The sequence below is a fragment of the Mastigoproctus giganteus genome, chromosome 1, assembly GCF_048544385.1.
Source record: "Mastigoproctus giganteus isolate SK-2022 chromosome 1, ASM4854438v1, whole genome shotgun sequence".
Taxonomy (NCBI): domain Eukaryota; kingdom Metazoa; phylum Arthropoda; class Arachnida; order Uropygi; family Thelyphonidae; genus Mastigoproctus; species Mastigoproctus giganteus.
Genome location: NC_143575.1, coordinates 241,428,474 through 241,454,635, shown reverse-complemented (window position 1 = coordinate 241,454,635; position 26,162 = coordinate 241,428,474). Strand labels below are relative to the sequence as shown.

Below are 26,162 nucleotides of genomic sequence, written 5' to 3'. Positions count from 1 at the left end.
TAGTGCTCTATAACTAAAATAATACTGCCATAACAGATAGACTTTTTAAAAAAAAATTTCTAAGCAAAGCAGCTGGTTTTCTAAACTGTTACTAAACTAAATATGTGATATGCCAACTTTTAGAAGCTTATAATGTACACCCCATGACCAAATGCATTCACTCAGCCTCAACCTTATTGACCATTCTTTCCACCAATTTCTAGTTAAATGCTGACTGGAATTGGCATCCATTCCTCTTTCAAAACTTCAGCCAGAGCCAGTTTGGATGAAGGCTGCTTTTGCTATAATCTAATCCTACACTCCAATCCAGAAATGAAGTCGAAGTCTGGGCTATGAGCCAGACAGTTCAACTTTTTGATGTCATTGTTCACAAACCAGTCCAGTAAGTCATGAGGTATTGTAGATGGGGCATAATTGTCCAAAATGGGTACGAGAGAGAGAGAGAGGGAGAGAGAAAAACAACTGCAGATAATTCAAATTTATCTAAAACATAAGGGAACTTGCATTCAGCCAAGTATAACTCAACTCTGAAAGTGTTAAAAGCAGGGCTAGAATGTGACTATTTTCTATCGAACAGAGCAAGTTCAGTGTTATTTAGGTGCCAAAAACTAATATGCCAACTTGAAACTGACATAGTAACCTGCACATAGTTTTTATATATCCAGGTTACAAACTGAAGTCTGACTCATCACACTTGGACATCTAAAAAGGGCAGAGCATGAGATTGGCTTCTAACTCCAAAATAAACTGAATAAAAAAAAAGGTAACAGTAAATTTAGATACTGGAGCATGATTGTTAAAATATTGTCAATATATCTCTGCCAGAGCCTAATGGGTACTAGCGGGTTTAAAAATATACTGTTTTTAAGACTATCCATATAACAATTTTAGCTATGGTGTGGAACTAACAGAGGCACATACACAGTTGTAACTCGAATCTGCTGTTACAAGAAACTGCCAAACATGATCACAAAACCAGATAAATATACATTAAGGCATCACACATCATCCACAGGAAGTGAGGTGCTCTCTAAGTGTAGAATTCCGACTTAATAACTTCACAGCACAATCCATTGTTAGTCAAAGTGGAATAGTGTAAAGAGGGAAACCAAGTCAACGGAGACCATGACCTGATTTCCACTCACAAGCATGCATATATTCCAGCCCTGCTGTTGACAGGGATGTCAAGATTGCCAGTCACGAATCTGCAGTAGTATCTGGAGGTGTGGGTGCAAGGTTGATTTTGGATCCCCCCCCCCATGTTGGGGACCCTGATGGGGATATATTTGTGTATTGTAAAATAAACTTTACAATACACAAATGTATTTATTTTATAAATGGAACTAATGCCGGAAGCAATAAAAATATCATTTCTTTAACCTAATCAGCATACTATCTCTGGAGTGCCAAAGAGCTGAACACACAGATTTGTATGGACAAAGTTTAAACAAAAAAAAAAAGAAAAAAAAAGTAAATTTTTACCTATCCCATGTACCTGTAGATGGGTTAAGCATTCGTTTAAGAAAATTAATATGTGAAAACAAAACTGCTCTAATAGCAATATAAAAGAATTAAGCCAGAGTATCCCAGAGAAGGCATAATTCAAATAGCAGAAGACTACTATAGAGAATTATACAAGGAGCAGAGGAATGATGCCAGCAGTGGGGAAGATGGATTGCAAAGTAGCAACACATACGACATACCCGATATTCTTCCTGATGAGGTAGAACATGCATTTAAGAAAATGAAGAATCAGAAAGCCCCGGGGAAAGATGAAGTTACTGTAGAGTTGTTAAAATTGGGAGGAAGAGACATAACACAAAAACTGGCAAGGCTCTTCATAAAGTGCATTAGAAAAGGTGTAAAGCAGTGGAATAATGCAATCATAGTTTTACTGCATAAGAAAGGAGATAAATCAGAAATTGGAAATTATAGACTAATTAGCTTGTTATCCCACATCTACAAGTTGTTCACAAGGGTCATTACTAACAGATTAGAAAGAATACTTGATGAGAATCAACCGAAAGAGCAAGCTGGCTTTAGGACAGGATTCTCAACTATGGATCACCTTCACATAATATCACAGCTAATGGAGAAAGCAAATGAATATAAAACACCATTATGCCTGGCATTTGTGGATTATGAAAAGGCATTTGACTCCATACAGCATAAGGCAATGTTTCGGGCACTGGAAAGACAAGGCATAGATACTCCATATATTATGATTTTGAAGAAAATATATGAGAGTGCTACATCCTTTATTAGACTAGACAAAGACAGTAGCAAATTTAAAATCGAGAAAGGAGTTCGACAAGGAGACACAATATCTCCGAAGCTGTTTACTGCTGCCCTTGAGGAAGCTTTCAGAAGATTAGACTGGTCGCAGGAAGGAGTCAATGTGAACGGAGAGTACCTAAACCATTTACGATTTGCAGATGACATTGTGGTCATAAGCCACGATCCCAAAGAATTAGAGGAAAATCTTAATCAGTTATGCACAGTTAGTAAGGATTTTGGACTAAAGATGAATATGGATAAAACAAAAGTAATGATGAATAAGTATGCCACGGAAAGGGAAATAATGATTGAAGGAGCAGTAATTGAAAAGGTGGAGTCATATACTTATCTGGGACAAGTTATTAGCTGTAATAATGATAAATGGCTGGAAGTCAAGAGAAGAATAAATTTTGGATGGATAGCATTCAGGAAATATAGCCACATACTGAAGAGCAATATCCCAGTTTGTCTGAAACGTAAAATAATGAATCAATGTATACTCCCCACCATGACTTCTGGAAGTGAAACTTGGGCACTCACCAAAAGAATGGAAGAGAAGCTGAGAACTACACAGCGAAGAATGGAATGAATTATATTGGGAATCAGACTGTTAGATAAGAAGAGAAACACATGGATTAGGCAGCAAACTCAAGTAAAGGACATGCTTATCAAAACTAAAGAACTAAAATGGTCTTGGGCAGGACACATAGCTCGAAGAGATGATGACAGATGGACTAAGAAAATAACAAAATGGTATTCAAGAGGAGCTAGAAGAAAACCTGGACGACAAAGGCGGAGATGGATAGATGAAATTCATGAGTTTGTGGGTAGTAAATGGATGGCTAGTGCTCAAAACAAAGGAACTGGAAAGTTGCTGGAGAGGCCTTCATCCTGCAGTGGATTGAAAATGGTATTAAGCATGAAGGTTGAATTAAATTAACTGGAAAACTGACTTAAATCATTTCTCATTATCTAATGAATACTATAACAGACATGCTTAATTTGATTTATTTGCATTTCTGTTTCTTTTGTAAATATTTAGAAGAACAGAGAAAAACCATTTAAAAGACACAAAAATACAAAAAAAAAATTACTATATTATGTCTAAAAATGTTTCAGCTAATAATAATCCCTGATATACTTGAATGGAAATAAAAATATCACAGACATTCTAGTTTACTGATTTAAAATGTCTAACAATGCAAAACAGTAAATGCAACATTATTAGCACATTTATAAAATATTCCAAATATTTTATAAAAGCAAACTAAACTTATAAGCAAACTAAGCGCACCCTATTATTTTATCACACTGAAATACATTATTCACTGCTTTTTAATATATATAGTGGGGCAGAGGGTTCATTTGTGTAAAAAATGAGCACAAAACAGGAAACCTCTAATAAAATGTAATCTAAAAATAAATTATTTGAAATAGCTATTATATAAAGCATAACTATAATAATATAATTAATATTTTCTTTTGTCATGAATAGTGCTTTAATTTTTTGTCACAATGGTCATATACTTTTACTGCACATGGTTGTCTTTAATTAATGAAATAAAAACTTTTTTTCACCCACGATTAGATGTGTTTAATATACAGTGTAATTACTATGTTTAATATACAGTGTAATTACTAAGTTTAATATACAGTGTAAAATACTAAGTAATTTGTTGTCTAAGTATGCATAAAAATAACTGCTGAAAATCAGCTACACTTTTTTTTTTTTACAAAAAATAAATGAAAAATAACATTTATATATTCATAAGAAAACAAAACATTTGATTTTTCACAAATTCTTGCAATTTTTGAATGAACACATTTTTGTGAATTACAGTAATTCTTTTCTAATTTGGGCTACTTGCCATGAAATGAAAGAAATGTGACTCTGGCATGCCACTGCCAATTTCATAACTTCCTTCTGCACAATTCAAGAACATCTTATTTTCTATTAAATGTACAAATTTCAACTTCACTTCCCAATACATTTTAGCTTTTCTTTCATTCCACATAAAATTTTTTCATTTTTAGACCTATATATAATTTGGAAAGGTAGCATTTTGAAGAAGAAACTGCTGGAGAATAATTCAAGTTATAATTTTGAAAGCTTCTTGTAATGCAGTTAGGGAAAAATACATGTAAAGTTTGCAAACTTAATAATAATTACTCACTGCGAGGTATTTAAAATGTCCACAAAATGTTAAATGCTTTGTGCCATTTGTAACATACCTGCCAACTTTTAGAAGTGAGAATCTAAAAAACTGTAATACAGATCTATTTTTGAGAAAAATTGCATCAGAATATTTCATTCAAATTAATAATAATAAGCAATTAATGTGCCCATATGCCACAATGGGAAAATTAATACATCATTATGAAATGCAATCAATTACACATAGTAAAAAACTCATTAATTCCTCTGTAATTGAACTGCCTTCTTTCTTTGTGTGTGTTTTACATTTTTGCAGATTGGAGGTTTCTCTTAAACGAGAATTCAATAATAGAATTCCAAACTTCTTGTAAAAGAAGAGAAAAATCATTTAAAGGGGAAAATTAACTGCAAATGAAAATACTGAGGCATGTTTATTGTTAGATAAGGTCCCTGCATATCCTTCAGAGAATATCAACGTAATGGCAATATCCTGGTATTAACAGCCTATGGATCAGAGGTTATACTTGACAATAAATGTTTATATCAAAGGAAATAATCAGTGTCTCACTTTTAATGATTCTGACAAGAGAAAAGAAAGTAACCAATAATAAAAATTATAATATCAAATGTGCTATTTACACTGAGCTATAAGTTGGAATGAAGAAAGCAAAGTAAAGTATGTAAGTGTATGGAAAAAAGCAATTAAACAATGATGGTGTTCTTGTTTGTTTAGACAGAATCAAAGATGTGTCAAAATGTATTTTTTTTTTTACATCCTTCAACTTAATATTCATTTTTCCATTGTGCAGTGTCAGAACAGATTTGTAGCTGGTGGACATATGTAGGTGGATAGAAGAAGAGGATGGAATGACAAATAGCATATGCATTTCAAGGGGAAAAATCTGTAGGTGAAGAATTTTTCTGGAAATGAAGAAAAATGAGTTAACTGCACAAAAGGCAGAAATTGTCTTGATACTCATTAAATTTGCCAATTTTGATAAAGAATTCAAAAATTATTTCTATGCACTAAGATAAAGAAGTGTTATAAAATGGCACAATATAGAACATTTCACAGATTTCTTCAAAAAGACTGTGAATCGGGAAGGACAGTGTACATCTGATTAAATTTATGGTTAACATTTGACATAATTAGAGTTCATTGTTTAAAATTATACTGTTTATGTTATATTTGATTTGAATCCTTTTTATTCAATTTTGCACTGAATATAAACATTTTCATAAAATTTCCTTTTTCTTTTCATCATATTTGAGTCCTAATACTATGTAAATTAACATTTTTTTCCCCCACTGGATTGTGGAAAAAAAAAACTGTTGTTATGAAAAGCTTGAAAATATTTATATAATTATATTTTATAATTCAAACTTGTCAGTAATTCAGACTGTTCTTCCCTTCCCTATCAGTCCAAATTAGTGAAGTTCTATGGCATTTTAAATTTGTTTATATGTTTTGAAAACTTTTCTGTCTTCCCTCCTAGTTTTAGCCAATTGCACAGTATTAACTATTGACAATTTTTGCTTTCTGGGATTTTCTTAGGCATGTTTTCAAATGGGTAGGCTATTGTCTACATTGTGTAGCTGTCTGTCTGTCTGTCTGTCTTCTATGACAGTGGTAGAAAGGTCTATGATTCTCAGGTGCATCATTTTAGTGATGTTCACAAGTAGATTAATGAATTCCTTTAATTTCCAATCAAGTGCACAGGACAGCTAGTCAATAAACCAGTGCTGAAAATTGAAGTCATATGAAATTAAAAATTGCCTGATACTGGCACACTGATCAAACTCTGCACTATTTTTCAGAAGTGCTTACTTCATATTTATTTTAAATTATGTGCTGTAATGCTTGGTACAGTTTTATATGATCTTTGCGTGTACTGAGTTTAGTTTACGTACATGGAATAAACTTGATTTGAAACCTAAAAATTTTATCAAAAGTTTATATAAACTAATCTTGATACAAGCAAAGAACAAATAAAACTCTGTACCAAGCCATTACAGCACATGGTTTATGAAAAATATAAAGTAAGCACTTCTGCAAATAGTGCAGAGTTTGATCAGTGTGCTGATATTGAGCAGTTGTTAACTTCATGTGCCTTTACTTTTATAGCACTTGTTTACTGACAGCTTATGAATGATTGCATGTGTGTTTGTGTGTGTGTCACAGCACATCACCCCATTTAGCATAAATCTCACTCGTATCCCTCCTGCAACTTTGCAAATTGAAGTGTGAGAGAGAGTATGGTCTCTAGAGAACCATATATTCTCTGGTTCAGATAGGGTAAATGTGACAGAATCAGAGCTGCCTCCATGGTGGGCACAACCTCTGTAAACAGAAGAGTCACAGGTGGAGAAAACTGTCTTTAACAAAAATCCTCCAGACTGTCACTGGGGAGGGAGAAGATATTGATCAGTCCTACAACACAAGACATCAAGTTGGCATTTGATTCACTGTGATGAATGGCCATGGCAGGTTTATATATTTTTTTGTCTTCTCAGCTTTCTCCCTTTAGGGAGAAAGCTGAGAAGAAGGAAGAAGGGTTAACAAAAGAAGAGAGGAAGAAGTAGGGTTAACAAAACTTCTACAGGAAAGAATACACCTGCTCTGGCTCGGGCAGTTTTGTCTTTTTGTCCTTTACTATGTGAAGGAAATGTTATGTATTATCATGCAGTTTCAAATTTTCATTAGTAGTTGTTAGCTCTGCTTAAGCTCCATCCAGGATGTGAAGCTCCCCAATGTTTCTGTGTCCCGGTGACAAGCTATCTCCTTGGGCACCATGGCAGGGACCCCTAGAACCCAAGTTTGCAGGCAGGCTTTTGTTCTTTGGGAACTCCAGCTTTTTTCTGTGCCTTGAAAAAATCAGCTTATAAGTTTTACAGTTGTCCTTAGCAGGAAGTCTGATCATTCTACTAACCACTCCCATAGCTGAAACTGCTGCATAGTGCCTAGTAGTCTGGACTGGGGATTATAGAATAATTCCTGGGTGTCCCTTTAACTGGTGAAGGAGAGACAATAAGTGAATAAACAATAAATAAATGTCTGTATGACAGTCCTCTGTGGTAGCTTCATTAGTGTGATACATTGCTGGGTATGCATTCCCAGCTTTTGTTTGAAAGGATTCAAAGTTCCATCACAGACTGTAAGAATTTACAGTTGCTTACACATGCTGACGAAGTTACCACAGAGGACTGTCATACAGACATTTATTATTATTATTCATAATATACTATTCAATCATGGCTGAGATTCTAAATTGATAGAGCTTTAATCCCAGTAATCTTGAAAAAGTTCACTACTAACATGAAACAATGCTATTGAAATCTAATTTAAATGTTCAGGAACTACCAAAAAAAAAAAAAAAGGCTTCAAAGTATTAATGTAATGAAGAAAACTGAATTAGGGATTCAGTCACAATTAAATCATGGGGGGTGATCAGGTATTTAAATGTGATTATGGGGGTTAAGGTACTGTGCTCCTCAGATCAATAGTTCTCTGTTCTCTATAAAGACAGAATGAGAAAAATTAGATGTGTTGAGAGCCTTCATATGCTCAATCTCTCCAATATAACACCATACAATTTGGGCATTGTGTTATACTGTAAAAGATGTACGAGAAAGTTACTTTACCAGGTGAACTCAGGTGGAAAAGGAAAGGATAAACATGTAGAGCTATTTTGTGACAGCAAGCTTAAAGCTGAGTTCAAGAAGAAAGAATTATTTCACTTTTGGAAGATGTGAGAAGGTGCAATCATCCAGAGAAAGCAATGAGCACTTTTTGTTTCTAGCCTCTACTACTACCTCCACGAGAGTGAACTTTTTGGTGCTGAAACATTAAGAGATTTAACTTGGAACTGGATTTATGAATAAAAGTTTCTGCTTGATTTTACTACTACATGATTCTACAACAGAATAGAAGAGATATTCTCATGGAGTCGCATGGTACTAGCAATTTTCTTCTGAATTTTAGTGGCATCATCATCACCAAAAAACTTTAGAATTGCTATAATATAGTATTACTTCCTTATTAGTATCAACTAGATTAATAATCTACTAAATACTATTATTTCAAAACTCTTTCATTGAAAAGTGACAAAACATCAACTAACAAATATTCCTACCCTGCATATAATAAAAGTACTTTCTTCAGATATTTATAATATACGTATATACTAGTGTGTGCATACACATGCCTACACTACATATTAAATAGGAAATTTGGCACATTTTAATAAAGAACAGAAATAAGGTAAAGAAAATTAAATATAATTTCTACATCTACCTTCATCAAACACAACAAAAAAAAAAAAGAAAAAAAAGTTCACTAAACATATCACCATTTTCAAGTATGTGCCACACAGTTATCAACAGTGTAAACTTTAACATTTTCTGATGAATTATGTGCCCAACCACAAATCCTGATTTTATTTTATGGAAACAGAAAGCATATAAAATTATAAATTCCCCCCCCTTTTTTTTCATAGCTTATAATGCATTTTTCATATAAATGGGATCTTACATTCATGAGGGAGTGCACCACGCCGGGGATAGAATATATGTTTCAGAGAATAATTTAGAAGATCTGTAATCTGGGACATATAAATGTCTGAGTAGCGGAACAATCGACGAGAAAAGTAAGTTGGATTGTGGTGTGTCCTGAAGATACTCCCAAACTGAGGGTTGAAGAGTGACTTTGTTGTTAACCTAAAAGGGCAGAGAGAGAGAAAAAAAAAAAAGCAAAGATATGAAATTGCGAGAAATTCAAAACTTTTTATTATTATTTATTATTATTATTAGCCATATGGTGCAAGGAAGCCTGAGGCTTATGCTGCACCATCCAAAAAAAAAAAAATAATAATATATATATATATATATATATATATATTTGAATTACTCTGGAAAAGAGAGAGAGAAGTAGAAAGGAATCACCAAGAAAGCAAAGAATGATGATATCCAGCTCAGGACCCTGGGTGTGCCAAGCCCATACTCACCAGATTGATGATTTTAATTAATTACAACCCTCCTGGGGTGGTAATTAATTATAAAATACAATACATAAATAAATAAATAAATTTTCTGTTTATACTCCGGCACGACAACCAAGTCAGTAGAGTTTACAATAAATCGTCAATACAAATATTTCTCGTATTTAGTAGTCACGGGCTTGAATCCTGGTCCACTCAAGGAACACGTGCTATGCACTCTCGCTCCTGACCACTCAGCTACGTCAGGTCTCTTGCTCTGATAGAGCAAGATGTATTGTATGCACCTGGTCATCTTTTATTAGAAAAATATTTTAATCTGGCAGCAAAAATGACAAATAAATGGAGTGACACATCAATTGGTTACACTATACTTTACAGTGAAAGGAGTTCTGACTTATCTGGCAGTGAACAATAAAGAAATATTACATTTTAGTCAAAGAGCATTCCTATATAATGCATGAAATATGGTTAATACTTTCAAGTGATTACCTGTACATCATTGGGACTTTGGGTAATTCTTTGCTGCTGCAGCTGTTTTTTTTTTTTTTTTTTTTTTTCACGAACTGAATTACTTTTTTTTTCCCTTTTTTTTTATTTATTTATTAATACTCTAGAAAACAGCTAAAATATACATAGTGGATGCTCAACAAAAAATCTTTTGTGTTTACTTATACACGTTAAGAAAAAAGACAATATTAATTAAAGTGTATACTTAAAAATTATAATTTCAAAATATAGAGATCTACTCATACCTTTTGATAGGAAAATTTTTCAGCCCAACACTCACTTCAAATTGATCCAATTAATACATTATGTGAAAGGACTAAATTTATAACATGATATTATGGTTTAAAATTGTTAATATATACAGGTTTCTTAAAAACTAATCCTGTATTCAATTTCCATTATCTACTCACTGCCAAAAGGAAGAGCAATGCATAGCCGATGTACATCAACCAACCTAAAACTAAACCAACCAGCAATAATGGACTGGAAACTGAAGACAATTGTCAAATTTACTAAAATATTTTTGACTTAAAACTATTTTAAAATAGTTGATGTACCTCGGCTATGCTTTGCTCTTCCTTTTGGCAGTGAGTAGATAATGGAAATTGAATACAGGATTAGTTTTTAAGAAACCCGTATATATTAACAATTTTAAACCATAATATTGTGTTGTGATATCTATTGAGAAATAAACTATTTTAGCACTTTATACACCATGATAAATAATTCTAATAAATGAGTTTCAACCCTTTACCGGGTTCTTGTTTACATGCACGAGTAAGAACAAGGATTAAATATCTGGCTTTCTCAAACTGCTTTCATGTTGTAGCAGTATGAGAAATGAAAAAGGCATAAATATTAAACAAAACTGTAATAAAATAAATAAAATACAAAAGGAAAACATAATAATGTATATATAAAATAGTAACACTAGAACTGATAAAATAAAATTAGATAAAAGTGCAAACATTTATAAATAAGAAACTTTCAAGGCATGGAGAGCCTCTTTATCAACTACAGCATGGAACATGTAAATTACATGACACAAACACACAGGTAGCATCTAAATATAACAAAAAAGGGGAGGGAAGTAAAGGGGAAAGAAGAGATGAAGGAAGAAAGAGTTAATTAGGATTTGGTAGTCCAATGCAGTGTATATTAATAGCAGCATATGAAGTTCACCAACATTCATCACATCACACTGCAAAATTAGTTTCCATAACAGGATATACACAGGTCCCTTTATTATGGCTAATACTGAGACCTGCAGCATAAATGTGGAGTACTTCAAGCTATGAGAAATACTGACAATCATGGGGTGTAATCAGGTATTTAAATGTGATTATGGGGATTAAGGTTACTGCACTACTCAGATCAATAGTTCTCTGTTCTCTATAGAGACAGAATGAGAAAAATTAGATGTGTTGAGAGACTTCACATGCTCGACAATCTCTCCAATATAACACTGTACAATCTGGGCATTGTGAAGTGTTATGCTCTAACAGATGTACAAGAAATGGAATAGGGGAACTTCACCCTAGAGATGATAGACAAACTTCCTGCCAGGCAGCTGGATATATCCAATGCAAAAGCCATGCAGGAACCTAGCAAGATGATCAAAAATTCCTGGGTAGCAAAGAATATAATCAGTAGAAGTGAATTGTTCATTATAAGAGGGGTAGGCAGAGCCGGCCCGAACAAAAGCGGGGCCCGGTGCAAAGTTGACTTGAGGGGCCTTGATACAAATTTCGTACAAAAAAATAATTTATTGCATTTTGATATTTATTACATTGCACAAATTGGTTTAGTAAGGATTACATGAAAATGATAAATAATTAAATTATTTTAATAAAATTAACATTTCAATCACAAAAAAACTTTAATAATAAATCAAATAAGAAAAATAGTTGCTTCATATACTTATAAAATACAATTTGATCGACTTAATCGAATAAGGTCACAATATGTAATTTTTGGTTCATTTTCTTACATGTTTTATAGCAAATTCATTGATAATAGCATCATAATTTAGTTTTTTGGCTATTTCGGATTCGATAGATAAAATGGCTAAGGAGGTAAATCGTTCTTGACTAATGCTAGATCTCAAGTAATTTTTTATTATTTTCGATCTTGAGAAAGATCTTTCTGCAGATGCGACGGTAATTGGTAAGGTTAATATAATTTTCAGAACAGTAACAAAATTTGGATACAATTCAAATAAATTATTTTTCAGTAAATATTGTAATATTTGTAATATTGTATTCCTGGAAGGCAAAACTCGACGACAAATTTTGATTTAATTAAATAAATCAATGCAATCAATATCGTCTTGCAAGGTCGCATTTAAGTCTTTGCAACATTTAAGATCGTTTTCAGTCAGTTTTTGAATATTATCCGAATTATATAAAAAACCACACGATGTCCCATGTTCGGGATAAATTTCGAATCTTTTCTTAAAAGAAATAATCGCGCTATCGATTATGACTAAAAAATATTGAATTCTGAAATATTCTTCGCCTGATGAAATAGGCTGATTGGTTCCTTCATAACAAAATTGCTTTGTTTTTTGTCCAGTTCTTTGATTCTTAAATTCAGATGTCACTTGTAATTCTTCAGCTATTTCCTTTGCAGTTATTAAAGAAGATTTGAATCCCGATTCATGATACTGTTAAAAAAAATTTAAAAGGCCTTTTAAATGTGAATTTGCAGTACTGATATCTATATTTGAATTTTGAAATATCTTGCTTACAATATTTGCTGCATTCAGTATGTCATACCAAATGACCAAACTTAATAAAAATTCAAATGAAGTAAGTTTATTTTCAATTGATTGGATTTCGTTTTCATGTCACTGGTATGTTCATAAAAGTATTTCAAAGCTAGAGAAAATTGTGGTACTTGGTATCTCACAGATTTCACACTTTCGAGGCGACATTTCCACCTCGTTTCTGACAGTGGTTTTGGAGTAAGATGTTTGACATGCTCTTTTAATATATCCCAGCATATCACAGAACTTGCAAAAATATTATATGCTTTGTAATGTCCCAAAAAATGAATTTGCAAGAGAAGATGATTTTGAAATGTCTCCAAGAACTAAATTCAAATTATGACTTCCGCAGGGCATATATACTGTGCTTTTGAATTCTTTTGCAGGATAAGTTCTTGCACGCCTTTATATAAACCTCTCATATGAGCCCTGTTATCGTACCCCTGTCCTCGACAGTTTCCTAAATCTAATTCCTCCTTTTCTAATATGCTTTCAATTTTGGCTGATAACCCTTTTCCTGTCGAGTCTTTTACTGTTTCAAAACAAATAAATCGTTCTTGTATAATCACATCACTTTCAGAGTTAACTACATTAACATATCTTAAAATAACAGATAATTGTTCTTGATGGCTTACGTCTGGAGTGCAATCTAATAAAATTTAGTAAATTTAGTAAAGTTAGTAAATAAATTTGATGAATTTGAGGTATTGCTCAAAACATCAAAGGCAGATATTGTGGGGATTTCAGAGACGTGGTGTCACACAGATATAAGAAATGCAGAACTGGAATTTGAGGAGTACAATGTCTACAGAAAGGATAGACAGGATAGGAAGGGAGGAGGGGTTATGCTATTAGTTAAAAAACACATAAAATCCAAGGAAGTGAAGCCAGTCGACATCGCTGGACAGTGCAGTGTCGAGTCAGTTTGGTGTGACATAAGCATTGGGAGATCAAAATTGAGAGTAGGAGTGTGCTATAGGCCTAATGACTCTGATGAGTATAATAAGAAACTGTTCGGAGAAATAGAGTGGGCCAGTAAATCAGAGAGTCTTATAATGGGGGATTTTAATTTCCCAGATATTGACTGGAATTTGGGGGCTGGTCACTCACACAGTAGCAAGGCTTTTGTGGATTTATTGGATGATTGTTTTCTACATCAGCATGTTCGGGAGGCAACTAGAGGGAGTAATACTCTTGATTTGATTATCAGTAGTGATTCTTCATGCATTAAGAATCTGCAGATAAATGAACCACTTGGTGGCAGTGATCACAGTGTGCTGAAGTGGGAGTTACTCAAAGAGGTAACTACCATTAGGGGTAAAGGGAAGGGGTATTGCTTTCGTAAAGGCGACTACAATGGACTGAGACAGTATTTAAATTCTATACGGTGGGATCAACTGATGATATTGCCAACAGCAAATTCAAAATGGGAAGCATTCAAAGAACTTATCGTGGAAGCTACTAGGCTTTACATACCAACTAAGAAATATTGTTCAAGGTTTAGGCCTAAATGGTTGTCAGATGAACTAATGAGGCATATGGCAGAGAAGAAAAATGCATGGGATACATACAAATTAACACGTGACACGGACGCCTATGATAGATACAAGTTGATCTGTAACCAAGTTACAAAGGAGGTTAGGCAGGCGAAGGCAGATTACGAGAGATCCTTGGCAAGGGATGCGAAGAAAAACAGCAAAGAGTTCTTTACTTATGTAAACTCTAGAAGGAAGGGGATGAATCAGATTGGTCCACTTGAGATCGATGGGTCAACTGTTGATGACCCTGCTCGGGTAGCTAACAAACTAAATGAATATTTTGCATCGACATTCACACATGAGGAGTTATTCAGCGAGGGGAATGCCAGAGGTGTATTCAACTCTAGCAGTAAGCTAGAGAATCTTGTAATAACTGAGAGCAAAGTGGAGGAGAAATTGTTGAAGATAAACACAAGAAAGGCACCTGGGGTGGATGGGATCTATCCAGTTATATTAAAGGAGGCAGCAAAGGAGGTAAGCAAACCCTTAGCCATAATTATGAGAGCTTCCTTGGACTCAGGGGAGGTACCCATTGACTGGAGATGTGCAAATGTGACCCCAATTCACAAAGGGGGATCAAAGGCTGACACAAGTAATTACAGACCTGTGAGTTTAACTTCTGTTCCCGGAAAATTAATGGAGGCACTGGTGAAAGAAGCACTGCAGGATCATCTAGACAAGACTTCAGTTATAGCTAGGACACAGCATGGTTTTGTTAAGGGGAAGTCTTGCCTGACCAATTTGATTGGATACTATGATGCAGTCACAAAAGAACTGGATGCAGGGAATAACTTTGATATTATATACTTGGATCTTAGAAAGGCTTTTGATACTGTTGCACATGGAAGACTGCTGCACAAATTGGAGCAGTGTGGCATTGGAGGCAAGTTGCTGCTATGGATAAAGGGGTGGTTGAGGGGGAGAAGACAGAGAGTGGTAATCAATGGACACTGCTCATCGTGGACTAATGTTATTAGTGGAGTCCCTCAGGGTTCAGTATTGGGGCCTTTATTGTTTTCTGTATTTATAAATGATATTGATGATGGTATATCAGGCTTAATGTCCAAGTTTGCAGACGATACGAAGGTTGGCAGGGTTGTCAAGGACACTACTGACACTATGCTGCTGCAACAGGATTTGGAAAGGTTGAGCAGATGGGCTTCGAGGTGGCAAATGAAGTTTAACATTGACAAATGTAAAGTACTACATATGGGAAACAGCAACCCCAGAGCAACGTATCAACTCTGTGGTACTACACTGACAGTGGTAGAGAATGAAAGGGACCTGGGGGTGGTGGTGCAGGCAGATATGAAGTTCTCTGAGCAGTGCAGACGAGCTGCAAGAGTAGCTCATGGTGTATTGTCAATGATATATAGGAATTTTTCTAGCAGGGATAAGGAGGTGATTATTCCCTTGTATAAGGCAATGGTCAGGCCACACCTAGAGTACTGCATACAGGCCTGGAGGCCTCATTTCAGGAAGGATGTAGAGCTGCTGGAACGAGTACAGAGAAGGGCAACTAGATTGGTGAATGGGACAAAGGGGTTCTCTTACGAAGAAAGGCTTAAGTTTTGCAAATTACAGTGTCTGGAAACTAGGCACCAGCGGGGTGATCTGATAGAGGTGTACAAAGCCTTGAATGGTTTGAGCATGCTCAATGCTGATGGGATTCTTCCTCTAGCTCAGAAAAATCACCTGAGAGGGCATAAATTCAAATTGAGGAAAGACAGATGTAGGATAGATGTGCGGAAATTTGCCTTTAGCCAGCGGGTGGTTGGTGGGTGGAACAGACTTCCATCCCTTGTCGTGGAAGTTGATAGCCTAAATAAGTTTAAGGCTCAGCTGGACAGGTATTTCGAACGAACAGAGGGGTGAAGTGGAAGTGGTTATTTTTATTTATTTATGTTACTTTTTTTTTTTTTTTTTTTCTCTTTTTTTTTTTTTTTTTTTTGGCTGATGCTGCATAAGCTTGCTTTCTTGCATCAAATGCCTCTACTAATGCTAATGCTAATGCTAATGCTAAAATTGTGAAATACTTAGCTTTCTTAACTGTATTTATTTATTCTTTCCTTTCTAACTTTTTTTAGCCAAAGCAGAAATCAGTTCATCTTGTATTCTATGAGATAAACAGGAACGCGATGCTGATTCTATGCACCGACCCAAATTTTGTTTCATGATTGGGTCAAATCTTGAAAGTAACTCTATGAGACCTAAGAAATTACTGTTGTCCGGTTTATATAAAGCATTCTACTGCCTCTGAATGCCAAATTATGCTCTGATAAATATAAAATTGCAGCCACTATTCGTTCACAAACACATTTTAAATGCTGTTTTGTTTTTAATTATTTTTTCATGTTCTTTGTCAATAGTGTTTCCAAGTTTCAAATTATTTTCAAGTTGCAACAATTTGTACATAGCTTGTAAATGATATTTTGATCTTTCATGACTTTGTAATCGCGAACTTAAATGTACCCAATCGTTAAGTCCAGTTAAACACAGAGAAGTGGTATTTGAAGAGAATAACTTACAAGCATAACACAATGTGGCATCTTTGTACTTTGAGTAGAGTAACCACCTCGTTCTTGACGTTCCCCATTCGTTAATTTCCTTAAATAATAATTTTCAGAAGAACTTCTGTTATTTTTATCTTTCGGAAAATCGTAGTTTTTTTACTTGTGTCATGCCATTTTGTATAATAGCCATTCTAAATTTATCAGTTATAATTTCAGGCCAAGTACCAGGATCATTGATATCGACATTTTCATCTTTGTCGCTCTGTTGATTCACTTGAAGCTGCGGTCCTCGAAATAATTCATCTTGTTCTTTGTTCAATGCTGACAAAAAATCCTCCGTCTGTATGTTTGCCTCTGCTTCATGATTATCTTCCTGTTCTACAGTTTTCTTATCATCGTTTTTCTCTTCATTAGGACGAGAGCTGGCTTTATGGCGATCAGGATCGTTTTCGTGGATGTCGCACGGTGTAATTTCATTTCCACGAGTTTGATCTTCCAGTAACTGTGAATTATGCGTTTCTTCAGTTTGTTGCACATTTTCGGTTTTTAAAAATTTTGCAAGGGAGTTCCTCTGTTTCCCGTAATTTCTTCTCTCTTTCTTTTTTTCTTCAATTTATCAGAGCCACACACATACTTTCTTCCTGCATCTCTATCTCTACTAGTCATGTTACGAAATAGATACGAATACGTTATTTATATTCACACCTCGCGATAAAAACATACAATGTACGATCAGCTGTAATAATATATACACATATATATATATATATATATATATATATATTCGTATTTGTGGGGAATATTTATTCAATAATTTCAAATGAAACTCCAATAAATTATTATATAATTATTATTTTTATTTGTAAGGAGAGATATTTTAAATATATTTGAAAGAAAATATATTTTTCCGTGTTCTTTGAATTCTTGGTGGGCTTTCAGATAATGTTAATAACATGATTATTGACATTTTATTTCTTATGTATATTAAAAATATGGCATTTTATGGCAACGTCGCTAGATTTTGCGACAGTATTAAAACAAAAAAAAATGAAACCATTTTTATTTTGCAAAATCAGTCAGCGGCGCGGGGCCTTGTGTGCTCGCACCGTTCACACTCCCCTCAGGCTGGCTCTGGGAGTAGGAAAGAAAAATTTGAATGGATAATTTGTATGGAGAGCTTCTATTTCAAATTTACACAGAACATGAGATTATCCACAGCTTATCAGATATTTACTTACCTTAGAAATCTCTATCAGTAGCAGAACTGGAATGAGATGATGCTTGTTGTACGGGACATATGCAGTACTATGCAAATGCCCAGGAGCATATGCAGATCCATAATTAACAAATTTGCAGGCACATGTAAGTTTTTTTTTATAGACTGGTTTCAAAGTATGAATCCCATTTGTTGCATAATAATTTCCAGGAAAGGGAGGACAATGTCAGCCTCTAATTTCACAGTAAACTTCATGAAGTTAAAAAGAGAATGAAGACATTGCAAGAACAGTACTTCTGAGCCATAAAAAAATGACCACAAATGGACATTTCCTGGCAGGAAAGTGCAATAGGAGAAATGGCTGCTATTTTCTCAAACAGAAAAGGTTTTTTGTTGGTTGAATTTGTACTAAAAGGAATAACCATAAAATGCAGATGGACAGTATCTTGGAAAATTTAACTAAGATACATACGGTGAGATTCATGAAAACTGTAGCATACCATTCAGAACAAAATGCATGGCTTACTCTCCATGGCCATTTGTTTATTGCACAATAATGAAAAACCTCACTGCTGTTTGCATGTGTTAAAGTAATTTTGCTTGGAAATCTTTGACCACCCGCGTATAGCCTAGTGACTACCATCTCCTTTTTATTTGAAAAAAGTACATGGTCAGAAAAAAAGTTCAATGTTTATGAAGAAGTGAAAATTGGTTAAAAGATCAGGTGGTAGACATTTATGAGTAGTTAATACAAAAATTGGTCCTTAGGTACAACAAAACAGTGGAATACGCAATCTAAATAATTTTTAAATAAAATTTTATTTCCTAATATTTAGTGTAGTTTATGGAGGATTTGGATCTTTAATTTTTGGAGATAACTTGTAAAGCCAGATATATTCTGCATACATTGTGTTACAAAATGAAAATAATTATGCTTCTTCAGAACATTTGACTAAATATGCTGCATTTATTCTGATATATGGCATGTACAATACATGTCCCATCAAAATTAGGTATTGGGGATTCAGTGCCAAGAAAATCTCATTTAAATCTCTTAACATGGTCAGACTGACTCTCAAGTTCATTCACTGATACTTAAATTTTTTTTTATAAAAGCCAGTTATGGGATACTGAAATAATTCAAAAGCAGAAAGAATTGAAAGATCACATCATGCTGTATTGCATGCACAAATGTTTAGGACTGACAGTATTGCAATATGGTGGCGATGATGGGGAAAGGTTTCAAGATCTCAACTATGACTGGCACTGAACAGTTTCTAGCATCTTGTTAACTTCTAAAATAAATTCTGCATATACTATCCTGCTCATCACTTGCATATCTCCTCAAGAGTGTTTGTGTGTCTTCTAATTATTTTATACGGTGAGACATTAAATTAGGTGCAAACATTCAGCAGTAACAAATTACATGCTTAAGCGGCTATATGGGTTGTTTGTTTGTTTATTTGGTTTTTAGGAGCATTAGCAACTAAGGCCATATTGCTCCGAGGATATGCGGTGGTCATTCCCTGACCTTTCCGCATCCTCCGTATTTGGTGATCACGGGCTCAAACCCCGGTCTAATCAAGAAGCATGTGCTACGCACTGCTGCTCCTGCCCACCTGGCTACAGAGGCGCTTATATGGGTTGTAAAAAGCAATAAAATACTTTTAGTATATTCATATAGTAATACCAGGAGTACTGTAAATAAGTTAAAAAGGATTTGAGCTTTTGATTAAGCTAACCAATGCTGGTATAGTGTGTTAAGAAGAGATATACAGCAGGCCCTCGTTATAACACGGTTCACTGTACGCTAATTCGCTATAACGCTGTTCTTATATTATAACCTGTATCTCATTATAATGCTGTCAAAACTCACTGTAATGCTATTTTACTAGCATACAGATTGAATTTTTGGCAAATCCTGCTTCAGTCCAGTCTGTTTTTAAGCCCTTTTTTTTTTTTTTTTTTTTTTTTGCAAAAGGAGAAAATAGCCACCGTGAAATTAACTAATTATTTTTATAATTTATACTCTATGTACAAAATTGAAACTTTCAATATGCTCTATTTTCTTGGTGTGGATTTGATGTTATCACAAAGTTTCAAGGGAGAAATTCTTTTTTTAGTACACAAGCTGAAAAAATTTACCATCCAGTGTCATATGCTGTTACGAAGTCTGCATTTCCTGTTCTGACCTGTAATAGAAAGGTACTGTATACCCTATTGAAAAATAGATTTACTCCCTATCTCTTCTTTTGTTTTACTGTAGGAACTATAACTTGTGAAAAGGTTTTTCACACAATCAATTCCATGAGTGCTAAATGCGGTGCTGTTTCCTGTATTCTCTTATCTTCTGAACTCCTCTGACCGTGTCATCCCAAAGTACAGAAAATTTGTTTGTTTTACTGTCCAAATGGCCTTATGTACTCTATTCTATCTTCTAAGCTGCATTGCCTTGAGATTATCCCCTGTTTGATTTTACTGTATGGTAACTTCCCTGTCTGATTTTACTGTATGGTAACTTCCCTGTTTGATTTTACTGTATGGGACTTCTCAGAATAAAACAGCTATTGTTACTATCTTCACGACACTATATATTGACAAGTACTATACAAGTCAATATATATTGACAAGTACTTTCCATCCATTTGAAACAGAAAATATTCTCCATGACTCACCATAATTGATTACAGTACTTTTCATGCAATAAAGGCTTACAGTACAACTATTTGATTTTCTGACAGATAAATAAAACATTTGTCACTGTCTTCAGCTCACTTGCCAGAGGAATTCTAGTCTGTTAGGTACGAAACGTTTAGTAGCTTCCACAATTAATTTCTTGAATGCTTCCCACTTAGAATTTGCTGTTGGTAACATCATCAGTTGATCCTACTGTACAGAATTTAAAAACTGTCTGAGACCACTGTAGTCACCTTTACGGAAGCAAAAACCCTTTCCTTTACCCCTGACAGTAATTATATCTTTAAATAAATCCCACATCAGTACACTGTGATCACTGCCACCTAGTGGTTCCTTTATCTGTAAATTCTTAATATACGAATGATCATTGCTGATAACCAGATCAAGAGTATTACCCTCTCTGGTTGCCTCTCAAACATGCTGCTGCAGAAAGAATCATCCAATAAATCCACAAAAGTCTTATTAGTGTGCGAGTGACCAATCCACAAATTCCAGTCAATATCTGGGAAGTTAAAATCCTCCATTATAAGATAATCTGATTTACTAGCCCACTCTATTCCTCCATACAATTGTTCATTGTACTTATTCGAGTCATTAGGCCTATAACACACTCCTACTCTTATTTTTGCTTTCCCAGTGCTTATGTCACACCAAACTGACTCAACAGTGCACTGTCTATCTATATCAACTGGTTGCACTTCTTTTGATTTTATGTTTTTATTAATTAACAGCATAACCCGTGCTCCTTTCCTATCCTGTCTATCCTTTCTGTACACATTGTACTTCCCAAATTCCAATTCTGCATTCCTAATATCTGTGTGACACCACGTCTCTGATATCCCAACAATATCTGCCTTTGATGTCTTGACCAACACTTCAAATTCATCAAATTTATTTACTATACTTTTAGCATTGGTATACATGCACCTATTCTTATTCTTCGTTACCCTAACACATCTCATCATGTAATAGGTGGCTGTTTCACGATGACTGTCATCAGTCCCTGAAACCCCCAGCACCCCTTGCTCCAGGCCCCTGCTTATTCTAATAGAAGTAGTGCAATATGGAAAGAATATCGGGTGGGGGGGGGGGCTTCTAATATTCTCAACTGTTCTCATTATTGGTCCTATGTGCATAAAAAAAAAAAAACTCAACAGTGTGATTAGTAATCACAACATTAAAATGAGTAGTATCCCAAGAGATTTTTGTGATTAAAGGAAAAGGCGAGGGCTTCAATTTCAAGGAGGGCAAGGTATAGTGGAGTGTGGTATTTTTTTTTTTATTAGGCTCTCTAGAGAGACAATTCATTATGGCATGTATTTAAAGAATATATATGCAGGAAGCCACAACCATTTGTTCTAGCAAAGAAGTTCCAAAAAAAGAAAGATGCCAAAATGGATGATAAGAGAGGTTAGAGGTTTAATCGAGGAAAAGCTTAAAAAAAAAAAAAGGACACAGGAGAGTTTACAGACTAATGCATGAGAACAAAATATATGAAAATTATAAGTATAAGTAAGTTTCTCCTCTTACTCATAAAATTATGAGTAAGAGGAGAAATCATTCATAACAACTGCAGTAATACACACCAACCCAATTAACAAGTTTATAGTTTAATAAAATATAAAATACAGAATAAACTTATGCAGAAATGTATATTTAAAATATAGATAAATACTATAAATATCTTAAATAATAAAATAAAACTGCTTAACTTAATTTTAAATATATATTATTGCATGCTTTATCCAGTGTTCATTATTATATACAGTATTTTATTAAACTATTCTGTCATTTGTCAGGTTGGCATATATTATTGCACTATTAGTTGAAGAATATGAGAAACTGCTTGGTAAGAGAACTAAGAATGGGGACAAGGAGTTCCATTCATATATGGTACAAAAAAAGAACACGGTGAATTAGATCAAAATCAAAATGGAAGAATCACAGAAAAAAAAGTGGTACTTTGCAATGATATTTACAGTTCAAAGACTGTTTAGAATCCTGGGAAAACAGTGACATGGAGCGAGATTGATGTAAAATAAGTGATATAATGATTTCAGGGAAGAGTTTATTACAAAAGTTACTGAGGGGCTAATAAGAGAGTTGAGGCACCAATGGTAGACAGTACACATACTGTAATAATTAAGAGGGTAATTCAAAAAATAAGTTACACTTGACCATTGCAGCCTAAGGGCAATATATTGAGGTATGTAACATTATGCAATAGAAAGCACATGCATTGCACTACTTTTCCACATTAGTCATCGAGTTGGTGTAAACACTTCTTGGAACGTGCGACTAAATGTTTGATTCCCTGATGATAGAAATCCACTTCTTGGTCATTCAGACACCACTGAACTGTTGTTTGCACCTGCTCATCGTTGTCCTCCTAGATGTTCTTACAGCTGGCAGAAGATGTGATAGTCACAAGGTGAAAGATCGGGACTGTACGGCAGATGTTGCCATACCTCCCATCCAAAACTTTGGAGCAAGTGTCGTGTTGTGCATACACTGTGTGGTGTGGTGTTGTCCTGAATGAGAACAACACCTTTGCTTAACTTTTCAGGCCTCTTGTTTTTCATGGCTGTTCGCAAAGACCATAATGTTTGGCAGCATTAATTATTGTGCCTTTTGCCATAAATTCCATGTAAACAACTCCTTCACAGTCGAAAAACACAGTTGTCATGACCCTTCCTGCCGATGGTGCAACTTTGAATTTCTTCCGCACAGGCGATGTTATGTGTCTCCATTCCATAGATGCTCTCTTTGTTTCTGCGTCACCCACGTTTCATCGCCAGTGATGATGCGGCATAAGAAGTCATGGTCTTCCACAGAATAGCATTGAAGGAAGGCTAGAGAAGACAAAAAACGTTGACCTTTGTGTTTGTTTGTCAGTGAACGAGGAACCTGTCGTGCACACAATTTGCGATAGTCAAGATTTTTGCAGACGATGGAATGAACACTGCCTGTTGAAATATCCAACTCCTTTGCCATTTCTGTGACTATCAGTGTTCAATTATTGCGAATCATTTCATCAACCTGCATCACGTTGTCTGCAGTGGTCGACGCTGATGGACTTCCTTTTTGATCAGCATCCGTCAATTCTGTGCAACCACTTTCAAGCTGGCACCACTTCACTATGGCTGTACATGACACTGCATTTCCCCATACACTGCTGTTATTTCACGATGAATCTTGGAACAATTCAGATGTTTCGCCCACAAAAAACATATTGTTCCGTGTACCTCAAACTTGGAGTAACATTCTAGCTGACCTGCCATTATGAATGCTCACTCCTACACAACTGTTACTGCTACGTCAACTCATCTACCAGGGTGTGCATGATATGAACTCTATTCTGTGCAGGTGCCACATTTGTTGTGCAATTATACCAAGAGATGGTGGCAGGTGTAACTTATTTTTTGAATGTCCCTTGTAAAAAAAAAAAAAGCAGCATGTGAGTGCATTAGTCTGTTAGGAATGTTCATAAGATCATAATTTTTATGATTCTGAAACGATCCCTTGGACTGGGGGTGTGTGCTAATGTTTCCCCAATCCAAAAAGGAAGTGCAAAAGAGATAATATGAAACTACAGACTGTTCAATTTCAGAGGTGGGTAAGGTCATATTTGACCTTACCCACCCCCGAGCAGGGGGTTCTTAACCTTTTGCTTAAAGCAAGCAAGATTTTGCAGCTTACAATATGTGCGAGCACCATATATTAAAATATAAATTTTTTTGCTTAAAGATTAAAAATGCATTTTATCATTAATTTTTTATCCATATTATGCATACAAGAATTATATATCTCAATTAAAATTTTTGGGTGCTAATATTTATTACCTTATCAGTGTGAACCTTGACTTGGAGGAGATGATGCCAAACCTTTGAAATTAATTTCTCCATTATGAAGAGATAATTGCAAATTTTATTCCAAATGCAATGATAAGAATCTAGTCCTTTTTTTGTTTTTGATACTGTTCATTAATGAAAAAGCACTTTCACATGTGTATGTTGATCCAGAAATTACTTTGAATGCTTCTCCTTGTAATAAAGGAAATTTTTGCAGTCAGAAGAACCCCAGAATTTTAAAATAGTTTTGTTGGAAAAGACATTTCAAAGCTAAAGACGACTGTATATCAACAAGTTCTAACTCGGCAGCAGCTCCTTCATTTTGATTGAAAATTTGTTCCAAGTAATTGATTTCAAAATTTCTGTAATTTATCATTAATTCAAATTTTGGAAGGTGCTCTTTCAAGTATTCAAATCTTTCTTGGAATTAGTCACTACGGTCTTTGATTACATTCATTACAAATGATGGGCAATCCCCAGCAGTTTCCTCCAAATATTTTTTAAGTGTAGGAAAATGAAGCAAATTTCCTTTTAAAATTTGATTCTAAAACATTTTTTTCTCAAATGCAGTAATCTTCTCGAATAAAACTACCACAAATTTGTCTTTTCTCTGTAGCCTTAAATTTAACTCATTTAAATGGCTGAAGATGTGAACCATGAATGAAAGTGTAATCTTGAAATCTTTAGTAAAAATTTCATTAAAAAGATTTTCTTTATTGCTTTCTATTATAAAAGCTTTTACTTCTTCAAACACCTCACAAATTCTGGAGAGCACCTTTCCACGACTGAGCCAACGAACCTCTATATGGGTAATAAGATCAGAATGTGGTGCTTGAAAATCTTTCAAAAATATTTTTAGAAGTCGCTTATTTAGGGATTTAGCAATAAAATGGTTGATGACTTTACCAATGACTTCAAGACATCCTATAATTTCTTTATGATCTTTCATTCGTGAACAAGGCCTCAATATGAATCAAACAGTGATAATGCACAAAATTTGGTATCCTTTCATCTCTATTAAGATAAGCAATAAGGCCTTTGTTTTTACCTATCATGGAAGATGCACCATCGGTAACAATTGAAACAAGTTTACTCAGATCAATTTTGTGCACTGCGAGGAATTTCCTAAGTGCGTCATATACATCTTTTCCAGTTGCATGACCAGTAAGCGGCAAAATAGCCAAAAAAATCTTCTTCACATCATGTTGAATCACATGAACAAAGCACATGAGTTGTGATATGCCCAAAACATCAGTTGACTCATCAAGTGCCAGTGAAAAACATACACAACTTTCGATACTACCTAATAATTCATTGAAATTTACATTTGCCATTTTATGAACTCAATTCGAAACTGTATCATTACTCAAAGGAATATTTTTGGTGGGGCTAATGAAGGTAACTTTCTGTTTTTCTGGTAAGATGCTAGCAAGCACTTCTAACAATGACACTACACCATTTTTTATTATTTCACCACTAGTGTAAGGCAATGAATTCTTTGCAATTATATTTGATAAAATAAATGAAATTTCATTCGCTAACGCTTTACTACTATTAACTTGACCTAAATTTAAAATATTTTTGTTTTTCAAGTTAAATTTTTTCTTCTTGAAGTTTAGCTTTTCTAATATCACTAAATTTGGG

The 26,162-nt window shown here is 34.5% G+C and overlaps 1 protein-coding gene across 1 annotated transcript in view; it reads right to left on the bottom strand.

The window, feature by feature from the left end:
* Nt5c (5' nucleotidase C) overlaps positions 1 to 26,162 on the bottom strand; it is a 167,190-nt gene that overhangs the window by 3,934 nt on the left and 137,094 nt on the right. Inside the window, exon 14 of the mRNA XM_090369349.1 lies at positions 8,964 to 9,148. Within this exon, the coding sequence (XP_090225475.1) occupies positions 8,964 to 9,148 (185 nt within the window). The remainder of the gene's footprint in view (positions 1 to 8,963; positions 9,149 to 26,162) is intronic.